Source organism: Gopherus evgoodei, chromosome 2 (assembly GCF_007399415.2).
Source record: "Gopherus evgoodei ecotype Sinaloan lineage chromosome 2, rGopEvg1_v1.p, whole genome shotgun sequence".
Classification (NCBI taxonomy): Eukaryota; Metazoa; Chordata; order Testudines; family Testudinidae; genus Gopherus; species Gopherus evgoodei.
Genome location: NC_044323.1, coordinates 210370326 through 210389863, shown reverse-complemented (window position 1 = coordinate 210389863; position 19538 = coordinate 210370326). Strand labels below are relative to the sequence as shown.

Below are 19538 nucleotides of genomic sequence, written 5' to 3'. Positions count from 1 at the left end.
GAAAAAGAGAAATAACAAAAAAAAAATTTTTTTTGAAATGTTTCTTGTTTCATAGGTGTTGCTAATAAGAGAGCATTGTGATGGGTTATCACTCCCGCGCCTGGGTACAGTGTGGGAGCTGTGGGAACCACTTTGCCTCCTAACCATTCAGCTGGGCTGGTCTATCTCTCACTGCTCTGCTGGTGATTCAGCCAGCCTCTCCAGGCCCTGTTGTTATCTAACATGACAGCAAGTGGTACCACCCACCCAACCAAGTTACCTGAGTGCTTTACCTAAGCCACTCAAGAACAGACAGAAGACAACAGTCAATTTTCCAGCTCCCCAGCCTTTCACCTTTGCTGGAGTATAAACCCAATATTATACTATCTTGCACTGCACAAGGATCTGTACAATGCAAGCTCATTAGTATAGTTCACTTTGCTGTCAATGTGGGAAAGATATGCACAACAAGCCTGAGTTAACCAAGCTGAGATTTTCCCAGACACGTCACTTAGAGGCACTGATTAAAATAAAACATAAAACAAGTTTATTAGCTACAGAAAGATAGATTTAAGTGATTATAAGTGATAGCAAACAGATCAAAGCAGGCTACCAGATTACCAAATAAATAAAAATGCAAACGAAGCCTAATGTACTAGATAGATAGAATGTGAATTAGCAGTTTCTCACCCTGATTGATACAAGCAGGATTGCAGATTCTTAAGGCACAGACTGTAATTGCTGTGCAGCATGGGTTCACCTCCCCCATTCCAAGCCCTTTGTCTTTCAGAGCTTCTTTCAGGTGTTGCGTTATGGGGGAGTGAAGACAAATCATGATGTCACTCCCCACCTTATATAGGCTCTCCATATGGCAGGAACCCTTCGTTTTAAGCTAAGTTCCCAGCCCCATTTGTGGGTCTCAGTTTCTTTGTCAGACTCTTATCTGTTTAAGTTCCAAAATTCTCTGGTGTGCAGCTGCTTGCCTCTGCGCCTCAATTTCCATCCATTTTAATTCCATAAATCTTTTATGTTTCTTTTCTTTTTCTTCTGCCTGCAATCTGCACAGCTCCAATTTCATGAAAGTTTCACGCACACTCATTTTCCTTCTTTTCTGACCCTACTTCCCTTGCCCGAAATATGCAAACAGAAAATAACAAGCAGGTAACGTCCTTTACCCATCTCATCTCTTGACTCTTTGACCCACTACGCTTAACTTTCACTTAAAATCTCCACCAGTGTATGAAGTGCAAATCTTACTCAGAACAACAAGCAGTGCAGTTCACTCTGCTCGACTATGCCACTGTCACTGTGCCTCAGTGGGTTACAGCTGAGAATACCAAATTCAGGACAAACTGCTGGGAAATAGGGCAGACATATACATAACCTCGAGTTTTGAGGTAAGAAATACCCAACCAGCAACAAAAGTAAATTTCTGTCTCACCACACTGGCTAACCAGTAGTCAGAAAAGCAGTCTCCCAAGGTATCCCAGTTCTTGTAACCACCAAAAGCACTAAACTTAATGATGAGTGGTTATTTAAAGACTAGATGCCATTGGGAGTAAAATGTTTTTGAACTGCATGGTGGAAAGCATAACATCCAACAAATGGATTTTGGAGGTCTTCATATCCGGTTGGCTCATCCATTTCCCATCCATCCCTCTCTCCTGTCCCTCTTCCCTGTCCCTTCAGTGACCCTTTTCACAATCAGTTGCTGAGACAAGAGATGTAGTCTCCTCTACATTTAGGAGCAATAGAACCTGTCCCAGCTCAGCACAGGGGAAAGGGGTTTTATTCCAAGTACTTTCTGCCCCCTCGCCTTTCCAAAATGAAGGATGGAGACCAGTATTAGATCTCAGATGTCTGAAAAACTGTTAAACGGCATATATTCATGATGGTGACCCTTGTTACTATGATTCCCTCCCTATATTCCAGGGATTGGTTTGCAATCCTTGGCCTTCAAAACACCTGTTTTCATGTTGCAATTCACCCCTCTCACAAGAAACTCACCCAAACTCAACAACAACCTTTAGTACAAAAGATAGATTTCATAGGGTCTTCTCTGCATGCAGTAACAGGCATGCAGTTACTTCTCTGCATGCAGTAATTAACCTACCTACAGACAGGTTTCTCACCCTGAAGCAGGAGTAGTCCATTATTTTTTGTCAAGGTCCAAATTTCTTAGTTGAGGTATAGTCAGGGTCCAGACTCCAGAGAAGATATTAATAAAAATAACAATAATAAATAAATAAAAAGATTTCATTGTCCATTCAAAAGCATCTGGCGATCTAAAATTGGCCTGTGGTCCGCCTATTGACTACCGCTGCCCTAAAGAATCTCATCTCAAAGATTCAGCTCAGCCTTCAAACCTCAGTAAGGCATTGTCTTCAACTATTGGGGCACATCACGGGGGTCCGCTCAATGTGAGCAGTGCCTCATGCTGGCCGTTCTGGGGATTAGCTCTGCCAGCTTGCGCTCTCTTTCTCTCTCCGGTGTTGGCTTCCCTCATCTTGTCTGACTCTGCTTCCCTGCTCACTCCCGGGTCTGCAGCTTCCTTTTTGTGGCCTACTTCCCTGCAGCCTTTCCCAGAAGAAGCAGTGCCCCCCTCTCTGCAGCTAGCTACCTGGCTTTACACAGGCCCTGCCTGTTCCTGCAAATGTGAGCCTGTCCTTAATTATCTGCCTCCAGCTTTTATCTCCCCTGCCTGCAGCCTAATTAAGCTGATTGGGCCCACCTGGCCTAATTCAGCTCTTACAGAGTTAGTGTGGGGAGTCCACCCCATCACAGGGCACATGGCAGTTTGCATCTGTGTAACCCAAAACACCAGGTTATATCTTTGATTACTTCAGGGATGGCACAGGACAATCTGTATGCCGAAGAAGCACAGTCTGGACAAACAAGTGTCTGTACTCAGCTGGGTTCTGCAATCATTGGAAAGACCCTTCAGAGGTCTGTGCATGAGTCCTGTTTATTCATGATTCCCCTACCACTGTGAGGATACTTCCTTTTTGGGATGTTAGGGCACATCTAGTGCCTCACTCAATCCAGGGCAAACTGTTATCCCAACAGCAGCTTTTCGACATCAATCTTCTGGAGTTGAGAGCAGTCAAAAATGCTTGCTTTTAGTTACTTCAGAGCCAGATCAGTCAAGATCATGACAGACCACATGTCCTGCATATTTTATATCAATCATCAGGGAAGGGCACATTCCCATTCACTCTGCCAAAGATAAAAGTCTGGAACTGATGCATAGCCAACCAGATAGTTAGCTTCTTCCAGGTCTTCAAAATACTACGACCAATGATGATCTCAGCAGGCACTTTTCCCAAAATTATGAATGGGAGCTAGACTCATGAGTCCTCAGCAACATATTCTTACCTTGGGGATTTCCATAGATAGTTCTCTTTGCAACTGCTGCTAACAAGGTGCAAGAAATCTTGCATATGAGTGCCCAGTTCTCCAACCCGACTTTTACAGTGTTTTTCAAATAAAAGCTATCATCACAACCTCATCCAAAGTTTCTACCTAAAGTGTCTTCTGAATTCCATGTTAATCAGACCATTCATCTTCCAGTTTTTTCCCCCAAAATCACATCAGGCTAGACAAGAAGATGCTTTCCATACCCTGGATGTAAGAAGGACATTAGCCTTCTCTCTGGACAGAACCAAACCATTCAGACAGTATCCTAGACTTTTTTTTCAGTTGCAGACAGATCTGCTGTCTCTACCCAGAGACTTTCAAGATGGATCTCAGCCAGAATATTATTGCATGTTATGATTTTGCTGACATTCTTCTTCCTTCTAAACTGATAGCTCATTCTACAACGTCACTATCTACTTCTGTGCATTACTCAAAGATGTTCCAGTTACTGAAATCTGCCGAGCTGCAACCTGGACCTTTGTACATACTTTTTCCAACCACTTTGCTCTGCTTCATGCCTCTAGATCAGATGCTGTGTCTATGCCGAAGGTTAAATCAGCATAGCTGCAGTTCTGAGATGTGACTTTTTCACACCATTGAGTGCCATAGCTGTGTCAGCCAACTTTTAAATGTAGAGCAAGCCTCAATAGTTTCAGCTTCATAGTTCTAAAGGAGTAAATAATAATGGAGTAGATACACTGATTTTCAGTAAAATATGACTCAGAATACACAAGAGTAATGGATCTATTAGATAAAGAAGTGCCATCTTTCCAAGTCATTTTTCAGAGTAGACTGATGCTTTAAACTACGGCTGTCAAGCAATTATAAAAATTTATTGTGATTAATTGCATTGTTAAATAATAATAGAATACCATTTATTTAAATACTTTTGTATGTTTTCTACATTTTCAGATATATTGCTTTCAATTACAACACAGAATACAAGGTGTACCGTGCTCACTTTTTATTTTTTATTGTAAATAGTTGCACTGTAAAAATAAAAGAAATAATATTTTTCAATTCACTTAATACAAGTACTGTAGTGCAATCTCTTTATCATGAAAGTTGAGCTTACAAATGTAGAGTTATGTACAAAAAATAACTGCATTCAAAAATAAAACAATCTAAATCTTTAGAGCCTACAAGTCCCCTTAATCCTACTTCTTGTTCAGTCAATCATTAAGACAAACAAGTTTATATTTTCAAGAGATTATGCTTCCCGTTTCCTGTTTACAATTTCACCTGAAAGTGAGAACGGGCATTCATATGACACTGTTATAGCCAGCGGGCGCACGATATTTATGGGCCAGATGCACTAAAGATTCATATGTCCCTTCATGCTTCAACCACCAATCCAGAGGATATTCATCCATGCTGATAATGGGTTCTGCTCAGTAATTTATCCAGAGCAGTGTGGACCAAAGCATGTTCATTTTCATCATCTGAGTCAATTGCCACCAGCGGAAGGTTGATTTTCTTTTTGGTGGTTCGGGTTCTGTAGTTTCTGCATTGGAGTGTTGTTGTTTTTAAAACTTCTGAAAGCATGCTGCACACCTCATCCCTCTCAGATTTTGGAATACACTTCAGATTCTTAAACCTTGAGTCAAGTGCTGCAGCTGTCTTTAGAAATCTCACATTGGTACCTTCTTTGCTTTTTGTCAAATCTGCAGTGAAAGCGTTCTTAAAACGAACATGTGCTGGGTCATCATCTTGAGACTGCTGTAACATGAAATGTATGGCAGAATTCAGGTAAAACAGAGCGGGAAACATACAATTCTCCTCCAAGGAATTCAGTCACAAATTTGATTAATGCATCTTTTTTTTTAACGAGCATCATCAGCATGGAAGCATGTCCTCTGGAATGGTGGCTGAAGCATGAAGGGGCATACAAATGTTTAACATAACTGACACGTAAATACGTTCCAATGCCGGCTACAAAAGTGCCATGCAAATGCCTGTTCTCACTTTCAGGTGACGTAAATAAGACGTGGGCAGCATTATCTCCCGTAAATGTAAGCAAATTTGTTTGTCTTAGCAATTGGCTGAACAAGAAATAGGACTGAGTGGACTTGCAGACTCTGAAGTTTTGCATTGTTTTGTTTTTGAATGCAGTTGTGTAACAAAAAATTTACATGTGTAAGTTGCACATACACAATAAAGAGAGTGCACTAGAGTATTTGTATGAAATGAATTGAAAAATACTATTTTTTAATTTGCCATTTTACAGTGCAAATATTTCTAATAAAAATAATATAAAGTGAGCACTTTCAACTTTGTATACTGTGTTGTAATTGAAATCAATATATTTGAAAATGTAGAAAAACATCCCAAAATTTTTAATAAATTTCAATTGGTATGTCTGTAGGAAAGTTTATCTTGCCTGTTCTGTTTAAGTTCCTGGGCCTAAATCTTGTTCTCTTGGCTTTTTATTGTTTGACTCATTCTGTTAAAGGTTGTGTACTTTGTTTTAAAAGCTTGATTGAGTTTATGTCTGTCAGTCTTTTTTATTAGTGGCCGTTTAAAATAATACCCATAATGAGAGTTTAATTATTTATTACCCTTTTGTTCTTTTTCTTCTGTTAGATCTTCTTCAGCAATACCGTACAGCTGTGGTCAAACTGCATAGTGTTAATCAGGATCTTCATTTACAATTACAGTCCCTTAATACTCCAGAGATGCAAAAGAGAAAACAGGAGCTTGCTGAACAAGAGAAAAGTCTCAAGCTAATAGAGGAGAAACTGGGTATGTTATGTTAACTTTTTATTAACACTCATTTGTGTCTCAGAGGCGGGAGAACAGGCAATGGACCAGCATACTTCCACATGTATTAATTTTCAGAAAACTAGAGAAACCAAACAACAAAGGCAAGGTTATGAAGTCCTTTCAGAAACTGAGTTTTTACTTTAAATTGAGATTTAGGTTTTTGATAATGGTTTCTAATTGTTTTTCAAGGAGAATAATATAAAAACTACTTACAGTGCAGTGTTATGCATCATGCTCCAGAAGTACATTTTCTTTCAAGGTGTCTTTAACTGACACCTTGAAAGAAAATCTTATTTTTATGATCTAAAATGGCTTGCGAACAGGAGATTATGATCTCAATAATAAGAATTACATAACTTTATTATTATTTTTGTTTGCCAATGTTAGGAAAAGCAGGTTGTTGAAATGACTGCACAGCAAATAGTTGGACTGAGGGTGTTTCCTTAGCAAGGTGTCACCAGGAAAGCGTGCTTTGTCCCCTTTTTGGGGCAGGGTGAGGGTTGTTATTTCCTCGCAGCTGAGTATGTGCAATTCTCCTTTGTCTCGGGATAGCATGGCCAATGGCGAAAGTCAATATAACTACCCTCTCCTTCCGGGCTGTGTGGCCCAATGGCCAGAGTCAGTAGGGCTGCCCTCTTCAGCAGGGCCGGAGTCAATATGACTGCATGGCCTAGTGGACGGAATCAGTATGGCTGCCCTCTTCAGCAGGGCTGTGTGGCCTTGTGGCCAGTCAGGAGAGTGGGTCACCACCTAAGAGTGGGTGGCAACCAGATAGGGGACCCGGGCCCTCCCTGCTCCACTGATTCCCAGCTCAGGGCTTTGGCAGTGGCACGTGTGCTCACCATTGGGTTAGTGGGGGGTCTGTCCAAAAGATGCTGGCACCACCTGGCATAATGATTAATTCCCCCTGAGCTATTCTGTCCCTCATGCAGCGGTGCTGACATCTCCAAGATCTTTGGGCTCCTTGGCCTATGTGGCTCTGAGCAGCTGTGTCGCTCCTTGGGTGTCCACAGGAGCTTGGTTGTTTTTCTGGGTGTCAGTGTCTCTGGCTTCTACTGCCTGGGACCTCACCAGTTCCCAGGCTGGAGCCCGCAGCGTGCTTCCTCCCTCCTCAGTGGTCAGCCCTCAATGAGCTGAGCTGCTCCCTTTTATACCTGGTCTCCAGCCAGAGCATGGCCAGCAGGACTTAGAGGGCATGGCTTCCTCAGCCCAAAGGGTGGAGTTAACCCTTGCAGTACCAGTGCGGGGCAAGTGCACCCCATCTCACAAGGGCAAAACATTTTTTGACTCTTTTGTTTGTTTGTTTTTCAAACCATAATTCCCTAAAGACAAACTTTCCAAATGTAAGAAATGTCGAGTTGATGTCAAACATTCCTATAACATATATGAATAATATGGAAGCTAAGCATTTATTCTCTGAGACCTACAAGTAAAGTTTATAAGTGATTATTTTTGGTCTCTTTTCCTTTACTTTAACCAGATTTTAACATTAAGGAAGCAACCTTATTTGTGTTAAATGGCAAAACTTACCATTTTGAACTTTATTTTTTATGATTTGCACCACTGTTTTATGAACTATTGTATAAACAGGATGAAAAAACTTTCTGTTTTTGATGTATTTTTATTTGTACTTCTCAAAGGCATGACCCCATCAGGAAAAGGCACTGAATCATTACTTCCGCTAGAAGCACTTGATATGTCTGACAGTCCCACTCCTCCCAAAAGAATGAGAAGATAAACAGTAAAAAAAAATATATAGGTATGTCTATCCTGAGTTCAGTCTTGTCAATACCCTGCTTCCACATGTCCCTGTGCACTACAATGCAAGGGTCCCCCATAGAGCTCCACATTGATAAACATATGCATAACCATTGAGTGGTCCCCATATTCCTCCTACTACTCCCTTTTTGTAGTGAAGCCATGCCACTTCCACTGCCAAGGGAGCCTCTGCACCCATGAAGAAAATGGCAAGAGTTACTCCTTATTGATTAAATGTGTGTTTTGCTTTCTCACAACCCAGTTTCTCCTCTTTGACCCACTGAAGCAAAAGCTGAATTTTTCAACTGAGTTTACTGCTCATTGAAAGATGTCCAGCACAACTGCCAGAGAATTCTGCAGTTCTGTTAGAAGAGCCCCCTTTTATGTTTTGCATTGAGTTTTGAGATCAACAAGTTCCAGACTCTGAGGGATTTACTTATCTCCCTCTCCTGTGGAATTAGTGTTAACCTGTGAGAGGACCTAGATCTGTCCCATAAATCAAGATCAGTGCTTTCTTCTTTTCTAAAGAAGAATCAAGCTTCCTGCTTTTCAATTTTCTACCAGTGAATATATCTCTTTTAGATTGGGTGCTGAATATTTTGTAAGCCAAAAACATTCCAAGAATGATGTAAGTGTACAGTTTTAAGATGGTAGAGAGAGTTACTTTTTGTTCATTTCCATTTCCCATTATATTCCTTAGAATTAAGTTATGTTCATTTTATACTAGATTATGGTTACATTTTTGAGACCATTTAAATTTTTGATAGCTGTATTCTGTAACAGTATGATCTTACTGTATTACTGTGCCACATTGCTGTTTTTACTGTTTTCATTGGTTGGTTATTGTTTTCCTCATCTTAATTATCACCTAAATGCAAAATTTAAGCAGCTAGCTAATAGAGAGATCTAAACAATATGTCACCCTGCTACCACCCCCATTCTTATCAAAATAACTACAAGACCCCAGTGATAAGTATAAAAGTAATCCATTTACAATATTAGTAATTATATTTTACTCTTATGATCATCTCAGCATGTTATTCAGTCATGATGTCACAGTCAATACATCAAAACAATGGGGGTGATTTCTTCTCCACAAATTTTGAGACATACCTCCAGCTAATGTAAATTACCATAGCTCCATTGAAATTGATGGACAATTTACATTAGCTGAGGATCAGCTCCTTTACATCTACTATATAATTGGTTTATAGACACTAATACCATACTTTCTCTTTAGTTCAGAAGAATATTGCCTGTCCTTTGAAGAAGCACCAGCCAGTGCAAACATCCATAGCAGAATTGAGTGGGACCTTACGGAAGGGAAAGGCATAGACCAATCAGATTTGGTGGAAAGTAATTGTGTATTGAAAAATGTAAATAAGCTCTAATTTTTTGTAAAGTTAATTTTTATTTCTATAAAAGCTTCCAGAGTTTTTAGTTTCTTGAATGTGGAAAAGCTTTAAAGTATACCCTTGTTTATTTGTGCAATAAAATTGCTGCAATACAAAGAGCACTGCAAATACAATATATTGTGGTGATTTAAGGCTGCAGTAAATGTAATTAAATATGATTTTAATTTTGAAAGTGTCTTAATATGTCTTGGATAAGAGGTAATTCTAGATTGCCCTGGTCAAGTAGTTGAAGGAAGTCGTAATTCTAAGGCAAAAATTATATGGATAGAGCAACAGTACATTGAGATTCAACCAAAGCAGTCCTCAGGCAGTTGACTTCAAACAAAGTCTAAGGTTCTGTCTAAGGAGTGGATATTAAGCATTTGTGTACCTCAGATGATATCAACAGAGGAGGCAAGGTTTGTCTTTAGCCACTAGACCTAGAACTTACATTGATAGAAGGCTGTATTTCCATAATATGGCTTGACAAAGTGAGAGATTTCATCGGTACCTGTAAGAATCTTCTATACATAAAGCTGGAAATTACATTGCTGTTTGTGATTGCCAGGCATTTTTTTTGTTGTGATATTTTAGTGATATAAACTATTATTATTTGCTTTACTGCAGCCCCTATAATGTTCTATTTGCTTTCTGTGCAAATAGGAATAGAGTTCCTGCTCCAGAAAGCAAACAGTACATGATAAGCAATAGACAGTGGGTGGTGAAGAGAAATAAAATATACAATCAAAGAATTTTTTCAGGTTGTCCGCTATTCCCAGTTATCTGTCTATGTAGCCATTGTTAGTTAGCCAGTTTCTTTTCCGCATCATGATGATAGAGAGATGGGAGGCTGTATAAGGTAGTGTCCTTACAAATTCTGAGTTGAGATCCAGTGCATGAGAAACGACATGGAAGAAAGCACAAAGACAGTTGTAAGAGAAGCACACAAACAGGGCATGGAGTCTAGTAGCTTCAGCTGAGGAGTGAGGATACATGGAGATATACCTATTTCATAGAACTGGAAGGGACCTTGAAAGGTCATCACTAGCAGGACCAAGTACTGATTTTGCCCTAGATCCCTAAATGGCCCCCTCAAGGATTGAACTCACAACCCTGGGTTTAGCAGGCCAATGCTCAAACCACTGAGCGAGCCACTGAATAGGACAAGCCAGAGATATGAAGGAGCTTGAAAATGAGAACCAGGAGCTTGAATTTGGAATAGTTGGAAAGTAGCCAGTAGAGGTAATTGAATGAGGGAAAACATAGAGGCCAGGAAGAAGACCATAGCAGCTGAATTTCCTATGGACTGGTGGGGGACAATGAGTATCAGAGGCTCAAGAGGAACAGGTTACAGTAATCAAAATAGGATGTGGTGAATGCCTGGAGAAAAATTGTACATATGAAGACAGAAGTTAACATTTTGAAAGTGTGTAAGCCTTACTGACTTTCACTATATCACTTAGCTGCTCTTGAAAATTTTATACTGAAAACTCTAGAACTTAAAAATGTTTTGGAGAATGAATTAAGATTTGGCCATGCCTTGGATGTGTGAGGCGTAGGAAGGGGAGGAGTTAAAGATGACCTCCAAGTTCGTCAGTTGAGTCACATGGATGGCGGTCATGTGGTCAATATATGACAAAATGAGGAGTACTGGGCAGGAGGCAGGGGGCAGGAGTTCAGTTTTGGCCAAACTGAGTTTAAATAATTGGAGACAGGCTGAAGGATACAGGTCAAGAGTGGAAAGGTAGATTTGTGAGTCAGTGTAACTGTATAATGAAGATTTAGGTGAAGCTATGTGAGCAACTGAGATCACCTAAAGAAAGGATGTTGAAGGGAGTGAAAGGATCAAGAATGGGGTCCTGTGGGTTACACAAGCCTCAACAAATCCCTTTCTGAAGTCAAACTTGATATTGAGAACCCAGGTTTCTTCATTACCCGTGGCAGTCTTCAGACTGTAACATTGGAGACATTTGTTTATTCTCACTCAGCAACAAGGAAGTTAGATAGCTTTTTAGGCTGAAGCATACTGTGCAACGCTATCCGGGAAAGTAACATTTGCTCTCTGTCTTAGCTGAACTGGGGTAAGTTGGTAACAAAATGAGCAACTTCAGGAACAGCACCCTTGGAGAATGCTGGTCAGTGGTGGACATTTTGTGAGTGACATTTCTAATTTAAAAAAAAAAAAGACTTAAGTACAGAACTTAATGATCCGCATTGATCTGTGGAGTTATTGCAGGCATCAGTTTGTTCCACTGCTTTACAGTGCTGTAACTGCAGCACTGTAAAATTAACTACAAGTGTAATAATAAGAAGTACTTCGATATGGTTAGAGTACGAGCCACCTCACATTTAATGGCTATCAGAAAAATAGGAGCTAAAGGTAAAATGCATGTCTGCTTCCATATAAATTTCATTCTAGCCCCTAAAATACATACCTTGAAGCACACCAGTCCATTTGGGCTCTCACACTGCTTTTTTGTGTGTTTACACAGTATGTATAATTTATTAGAACTAGGAAAAATTGCACTGTACATTGTTTTCTTATGAAGTTAAATAGCTATTTAATAAAAAAGGTTTGAATTTTCATGTAATTACACATGTAGATAATAAACAGACTGAACTGAAACAATATAACTGTAAAATATTTGGTTTGTTCAGGACCATTTCTAATTATATAGTTTGAGTCCCTTAAGAGAAGCATATCCTATGAGAGGAGAAGAGCAGCCAGATTCCAAAGAGAAAATTGGACAAGTCTTGTAGTTTGGACATATCATTAGCTTCTTTTTAGTATATGTGTGAAATGGGGCACCAGATGGCAATGATAATCACTATACTGATTATTTTATTTGAGGCAAGAAGAAAACAATATAAACTAGTGTGAACTCCTGTGTAATTTAGGCTAAAGAATGTTACCCAGTAATTTCTACATCAAGCCCACAACTTCTGTTGATGTTTAGCATATCTTTTAGAAATATATCCAGTCTTGACTTAGACTCCAAGTGATGGAGAATCTACCATGTCCGTGGGTAAGTTGTTCCAATGGTTAGTTACTCTCCCTATTAAAAATTTGTCCCATGTTTGTAGTCTGAATTTGTCTAGCTTCAGCCTCCAACTATTTGATTTTATGTCTTTTTCTGCTAAATTAAAAAGCTGTCTATCAGAAATTTTTTTACCCGTGTAAGTACTTGTTACACCATGATCAAGATACCTCATAAACCTCTCTGTGGTAAACCAAATAAATTGAACTTCCTTAGTTTCTCACTATAAAGCTTGTGTTCCCAATCTCAAGTCATTCTTATGTTTTCTGAATCCTTTCCAGTTTTTCAAGATCCTTTCTGAAGTGTAGATGTCAGAACTGGATGCAGTATTCCAGTAATGATCTTATTAATACCATAAACAGAAGTAGTAAAACATCCCTACTCCTACATGATGTTCCCTTGTTTATCCATCCAAGCATTGCATTCGCCCTTTTAGCTACAGAATTGCTTTTCAGAGTCACTGCTTTCTAGGAAACAAGTCTCCTAGTTTATAAATGCAGCCTACATTATTTCTTCAAGTGGTGGTCCTTGTGTGTATTCCACACACATGTGCCCTTGTGCACCATGCAGCTGAGACCATAAAATCCTGCAAGTAGTGTCCATTGGTTGGTCCATACCTGCACCCTGTAGCTCCTTATGCTCAGGACAGAGGGCATAAGGGGAGGTGCAAACTGACTGCCTCTCCTCTGCCCAAGTAGGGTTACCCTCCAAGAGATTTCTGGTCAACAGTGCTTTGGGGTTCCCACCAACCAGCCTTCAACTATTCATATAGACCCTATTGGGGTCCATGGGATCCTTATGACACCCTGGAATTGTGCAGTCTAGGAGAGTCATCTCCTCCTCCTCCTCCAAGACAACAGCGACTGGCAGCTTTACAGGAGTACATGGAGGAGGAAGAGAGTGAGCCAATCCAGTGGTATGGACAGATGTATCTTTCTCATCCAAAGAGGCAATTTCCTTATCTTTTTCAACCCTACCTGACTACCAGAGGCAGTATCAAGAACTATTGCACTGGATGACAGCAGAACAGTACAAGCTCTTGGATGTCCTGCTGCTGACTGGACCCAGTCAGGTAGCTCTTCCAGTGAATGAGGCCATTATGCAACCCCCAAGCATGTTGTAGCATACACCAGCAATGGGTGCATCTGTTCCTAAAAGGGCTGAGAAATGTTACTTTGTGCCCACAAAGGGGGCAGTATTTTTGTGCACCCACCCTTACCCTAACTCTGTAGCTGGACAGTTTTGCCTAGCAGTACCTGTAGGAGGCAGCGCTTGCACCTTGCGGTCATAGCTAATCTCTTGGCTATATGAGGCAGTGCCATATCAACCTCCCTGCAGTTCCTTCTTTCCCCCTGTGGCTGGACTCTGAGCTCTGTGAGGTTCTCAACCTCACAGTTCCTCATCCTTTGACTTCATTGTTTTAGTTGTATATAGTTAGTACCCTTAGTATTCATTTTAGTTAGCTGAGTTAAGTGTTTTCCTGTAATGCCATCACCAGGGCTCAAACATAGTCCATCATGTAGGGGGAGGGAGTGATCCCCAACAATAACACACTCAAAATGTGCTTGTGTAATGCTGACAGACCCCGGTTGTTGGCTCACATCAAGGAGTGGTGTTATATCTGTAAATGGTTCACAAAATGGGTTCAAGTGGCTTGAGACCTTTGCCTAGAACAGCAACTTCTCAAGCAGGTCATGGGGCCTGTGTCAGCACCAAGGCCGACATAGGATTGGAGGTTGCCGTTGTTCTCAGTGGTATCAGCTCACGCTCTGGCACAGGAACCTCTCCTAAGACGTAAAGAAGCTGCTGTCCATCAGGTGCACTGAAGGAAAGGTCTCATAAGGCCAATCAAAACCACTCCAGGTCCCCTGGAGACTGTTCTTCCTCCTCCAGAAAGAGTTCAGTTGTTGCCAGTATGCAGGGTGGAGTAGGCCTTTCTGACTGCTCCCGAGTACTACGTAGGAGTTTGAGAGAGCACATACCGTTAACTCCAGAACTGATAAAGGTGATGCCAGCACAAACTGGTTCCATGCCAATGGAAGATCTCTGCCTTTTCATCCCAAGCTCTCCATTGGTCCAAGACTTCACCAGGGCTATGGCATCCACAGCCTCGCCGCCTGCACAGGCTGCTGAACCTTTGGGTCCATTGGCACTCTATCCCGATATTCCCTGGCTGCAGACTGTGGAAGTCACCTTTATTTTTTCATGTAGCAGCTATAAAACATTTTCTTTTTCATATTGTTCCATCTGCAAAGTCCAAGACACTCTCTAGCAGTTGTCTGTTGCTTCTGTAATTTTTAAGAGTGGTTCATTAACTATATGAGTGGTCTGGTCCAACCCTTTTGGAAAGAGATTATTAGTTCAAAAAGTTGCAGAATAAAATATTGGCTGGTTTATTTTTTATTTTTAAAAGCTGCTGCTTTTCTCAGGTATAAATCTTTTTTTAAATTAGATTTAACTTCCTTTTAAAAAAAAGTTGTATTATTGAAATGAAACCTTTAAATTTCATATTACCTCCTGGTTTTATAACATTTGATTTCACATACAGTCCATTTGAGATGGGTTCTGTGGGGAAAAAGTATGTGATCATGTAATTAAAGACCATATCATTCTGCATATGCACAACGAGAACAAATTAAGGTTGCACAGGCAACCTTAATTAGGGCATTTTCTAACTTGAGAGCTTAACATTGCAACCTCTGATTTTCTTTTAATATATTTTTTGTGTAATATTTATAACTATCTTGATCAATAATTACAGGGAGGTGCAGCTTTTTAGCTAGTAAGGCTGGTTGTGGAGGAAGTTTCATTATAAGAATATAGTAAAATGTAGGAATTATTGCTGCAATCCATGTGAAAGAATGCAATAGTTTGGTAAGTAGGTGTTTAAGATCATCTCTTCCTTGGAGAAGTCCCTTGCTGCCCATGTGATAGTAGGTTTTTTGGAAGAGGTGAGAATGGAGAGGCAGAAGCCCAGTGAAGGTCACTAATAACAGACTTCTGTCATAAAGATTCATATGAGATGGAACAGTTTGAGGAAGTGCAATGGAAGACAGTGCCTAGGAACTAGAGGCAAAGCCATCAAATACAAAGCATGCAGGAGTGTTGTGAATATGCAAGAACCCTCCCATGCTGAAGCTGAGCCTGCCAAGCTGCTAATGGTACAGTAGTTGTGACAGGAAGACCAGCTATGAAAGAACTTCCTTAAGCTTATGGAAATATTCTTATCTTCACTCACTCGTTAACTGTCCTGGGGGCACACAGAAAGGCTGAAGGAGTGGAACTGTTGTAGCAGCATGGTAACGATGGGGATAGGTTAGGCCACTTATCGGGATGCCTTTTGCGGGGGTGGAGTTGTAGATCTGCTTGTGATGCACATCCTAGCCTAAGGTAAAGCTTTTAACTGCAACACAGCCTGAGTGTGGAATGAGAGTTCTGCAGAGGAGAGATGCTGTTCCCAGCTTGTGCCCCTGGGACAAGGAGTCAGTATTTAGTTTTCAAACAGGTAGAGTGATTAAGATAAGAAAGGCCTGGTACTTAAATTAAGAGTCTGGAAGTCATTCGATGAGCCTGTAAAACAGGAATCCCTGTACAGCGGGGCGGGCAGACTACGGCCTACGTCTGGCCCGTCAGACTTTAATCTGGCCCTCGAACTCCAGCTAGGGAGCAGGGTCGTGGGCTTGCCCTGCTCCGCCTGGCAGTCCCCAGCCCCCAACTCTCACATGCCGAGCCACACTGCACAGGCACGACCAACACCTCAGACTTTACCAGGCTGTTTTCAGGATCGGAACCCCACCCCTTACTCAGTAGTGTGCCCAATCCCCAAAACGCCAGCCTCCTCTCATAAGCCCACACCCGTCCCAGCTAGGATGCCTCTGCCTGTGATGGTACCTGGTTATAGCTTTAGTGTCACTGCCAGCAGGGCCCCTAGAAGTCCCCAGTACCACCCCTGTAGAGCTCACCTCCCCCACCTCAATAACATCCCTTATAGAGTCCCTCCATGCTATACCCCATAAAGCCCCCCTACCCCACCTCGGTAACATTTCTTACAATATACAAACTTTTCATGAATGCAATAGTGCAAACAGAACTCAAAGTACAACAGTCAAAACATTTCAAATACACCATTTTTGGGGGGAAGATGGAACGTAAAGCGACAGGTGACTACACCTTACTTCTGCCTGTCCACATAGGTTCTGGGATAGAGTGCCATGGCTCAAAATTGTCAGGGGCATTGATGCCCAACAAATCCAGGCTAGAGAAAGGGCCCAGTTTTTTCATGATGCATGCAATTTCCATAATGAGAGTGACACCAGACTTTGATGCCTTTGTAGAAAAGGGTGACAGGCTGCATTGTTCACATTAATCAGTGAGGGCGTGGAAAGGAGTAAGCTTGGTTTAATTATTGTAATATGTTATGATGGTATAGTTATAATAATAAGTAAGGTTTTATGTTTATTTCCACTAAAATGTATCTTTATTAAATAGAATTTATTTGAATATCTCTGAATTGTTAATTTCGTAAGCATTCATGGCTTATAATTTCGATACCTAGATGTGGCCCTCAGGCCAAAATGTTTGCCCCCACACACCTGGGGCTCAGGCTGGCTCAGGCTTCGGTCTCCCATCCTGGGGTCATGTAGTAATTTTTCTTGTCTAAAGGGGTTTGCAATGTAATGAAGTTTGAGAACCCCTGTAGGCACTCTACTTTAGATAGTCAAGGATACATAGAAAAGACTAGCAGAAAAAGAGAAGCTGGCCAAGTCCCTTAAAGTAATACCCCGTTTGTCATCCTTATGTGAAATTAAGTGAAAACTGAGCTGAAAGGTGTCCACATTCACCAATACAAAGGCAGAATTATTGTAAAGCAATCATGAATTTCATATAGAGAGCCTTGCATGCTTACAAGTTTGTTTGAAGCTGCCTCCAATTGGTTCCTGTATGGATCCTAACTCAACAGAACTGCTGTTATATTCATAAACATACATTAGTTCAAGATTCTTTATGATTGCAAGTTGCAAATCCTCTATACTCAGGACTCTTAAACTTAATAATAAAGTAAACCACATCTTGGAGATTGTTTTGTGAACCACTTTCCCTCCCATTCTTGGTCATATAACATCCTTGTAATTTCAGCAATTGCTTTATATGGAGACATAATAAAGAAAGACCTGATTTTTAACTCTCAGGAGCATACTAAATATTTTGTCCTTTTTGGAAAAAAATCAGTCATGTTGTTGTCTTCTGATCTTCATTTCATATCCCTCTTAGGTTTATTTTGTGCCTCTCTGAGCCAGCACCATGTAACCAGCTATTTGTCCATGCAGCACCAGTGTTAGTGGAGTAATTTCTATTCTTGTGCACTACTTTTTTTTATCTTGGAATGTTAATATATGTCATAAGTGCTGCAAAACAAAGTTAGGAGTACTGTATTTTGACCGTATTTGCAAGTAACCACTAAGAAGAAGTTCTTATACTAATGGCTGAGGACTTTCCTGGGTTCCATATAGAAATATTCCCAAGGGCTGTACTTTTGGCTCGACTATGGGCATGCCTGAGATGGTCTGTGCAAAACTTGGAGGAAGAACAGAACTTGAATGGTTTGTTACATTTTTGGCAATGGAATTATCTTATACTATATTTTTAATTCTTTTTTAGAATTTTGTACATGAAGAACTCGCACCATCCATCCCAGGGAGGCAAAAAATGAAATTTAGAGCCTCAAACTGTGATTAAAATCTTTGGTTTTTTACAGTTTAAGTCCCTGCTTTTCCAGTTTGCTGATATTTTCTGTATTGGTGACACACTTGTAATTTAGTTGATAAGAGGCAACAGTTGGGAATGTTGAAAATTTTGGAACCTTTTAATCACAACAGATTAGAAAAATTAGCATAGCCTGGAAACAAAGGGACTTTGTAATACATGTTTTTGGTCAGGTATATACATGATTAAAGTCAAACTGAATTTGTCAGGAACAAGTGTCCTCTGTTTTCTTCTCTTTTGAGGAGTTTCCTCCATGCAGACAGATAGCAGTGACCTTGTGTCGCATGTGTGGTAAGATTTGTTCATTAACAGAACAGGGACTTTCATGACTAACTTTGTCTGCGAGGACGATTGTTCCAGAGAATTATGAAAGGCATGCCAGTACATCCTTTTAGGGTGTCAGATGGTTGAGTATATGGAATACTTTCCAGGATAATACTTCTAGGCTTAAAAACATGGCAATCTGTAAAGTGTTTTGAATATGTAAAGCACTAATTAAAAACATGCCATCTTCATGGGAAGTAAAAACCGAAAAGAAATCTTGGATACTTTTTTTTTTCTGAGCTGCCAAAGCAAAAAGCTGTTCAGCGTTCTGGATTATAAATACTTTCTGCAAAACATGCAAGTACAATTACAGCTTTAGAAACAAAAGGGTAAGTTCTTCTTTGAGTATATGTCCCTCTGGGTGCTCCACTGCAGGCTTTGCACATGCCATGCACTCTTGATGAAAGAGCACAAAGTAGGTCTGCGGGCCTGTACCGACACAGAGCAGTGCCTCATGCTTTGAATGAGGACATATAGGGAGGCACAAGCCTGCCACCACTCAGTTCCTCCTTAACTGCCTGTACCTGAAGACAAAGAGTTCTGCTGTCTGCATGGAGTGGACACCTCCTCTGGGCTTCTCTGGGAATTAGCTCCACTCACGTCTGATGCCGCCTTCTGCTGCTTGTTCGTGTGTGTGTGTGGGTGGGTGGTTATTACATGGGGGTCACAAGCCTCCACCCCAAACCCCGCTTTCCCTCCAGCATTTATAACAATGTTAAATATATTAAAAAGTGCTTTTCATTTATATGGGGGTGGGGGTCGCACTCAGGCTTGCTATGTGAAAGGGGTCACCAGTACAAAAGTTTGAGAATCACAGTTAGGACATCAGAGCTCCATCTCACCTCTGCCCTTAGTTCAGGCTAAGGTTCCTCAGACTCAGAGATCTCAGGACAGGGATCCATCCCAGTACTATACTACCCTAGCCCAGTGAGTCCCAGTCATGAAGAGGATCCTAGGGAGCCTACCATACATTGATTATCACTGGAATCACTTCCCTTATCTTCCTCTCCCCTCCCCCCAGGTGGGGTTACTGGGACCCAGGAGGCCCAAATGGCGACCAACTCCATCAGGTGGCTAAGAGACAGCAGTAGCACTCGGTACC

The 19538-nt window shown here is 40.9% G+C and overlaps 1 protein-coding gene and 1 long non-coding RNA gene across 3 annotated transcripts in view; one reads left to right on the top strand and one right to left on the bottom strand.

The window, feature by feature from the left end:
- The window catches only part of SMCHD1 (structural maintenance of chromosomes flexible hinge domain containing 1), a 196446-nt gene extending 186943 nt beyond the window's left edge, over positions 1 to 9503 (top strand). For both annotated transcript variants that reach the window (XM_030552849.1, XM_030552848.1), the window contains exons 46-48: positions 5980 to 6138; positions 7800 to 7918; positions 9158 to 9503. In XM_030552849.1, the coding sequence (XP_030408709.1) occupies positions 5980 to 6138; positions 7800 to 7897 (257 nt within the window). In that variant the 3' untranslated portion in view covers positions 7898 to 7918; positions 9158 to 9503. The remainder of the gene's footprint in view (positions 1 to 5979; positions 6139 to 7799; positions 7919 to 9157) is intronic.
- An 881-nt stretch (positions 9504 to 10384) lies between these two features.
- Positions 10385 to 14821, bottom strand: LOC115646699. The gene is made up of 3 exons (XR_003999105.1): positions 14809 to 14821; positions 12855 to 12861; positions 10385 to 11566 (listed from the first exon to the last, which is right to left on the bottom strand). It is a non-coding gene; the product is annotated as an uncharacterized LOC115646699 (long non-coding RNA).
- Between the last annotated feature and the right edge of the window lie 4717 nt (positions 14822 to 19538).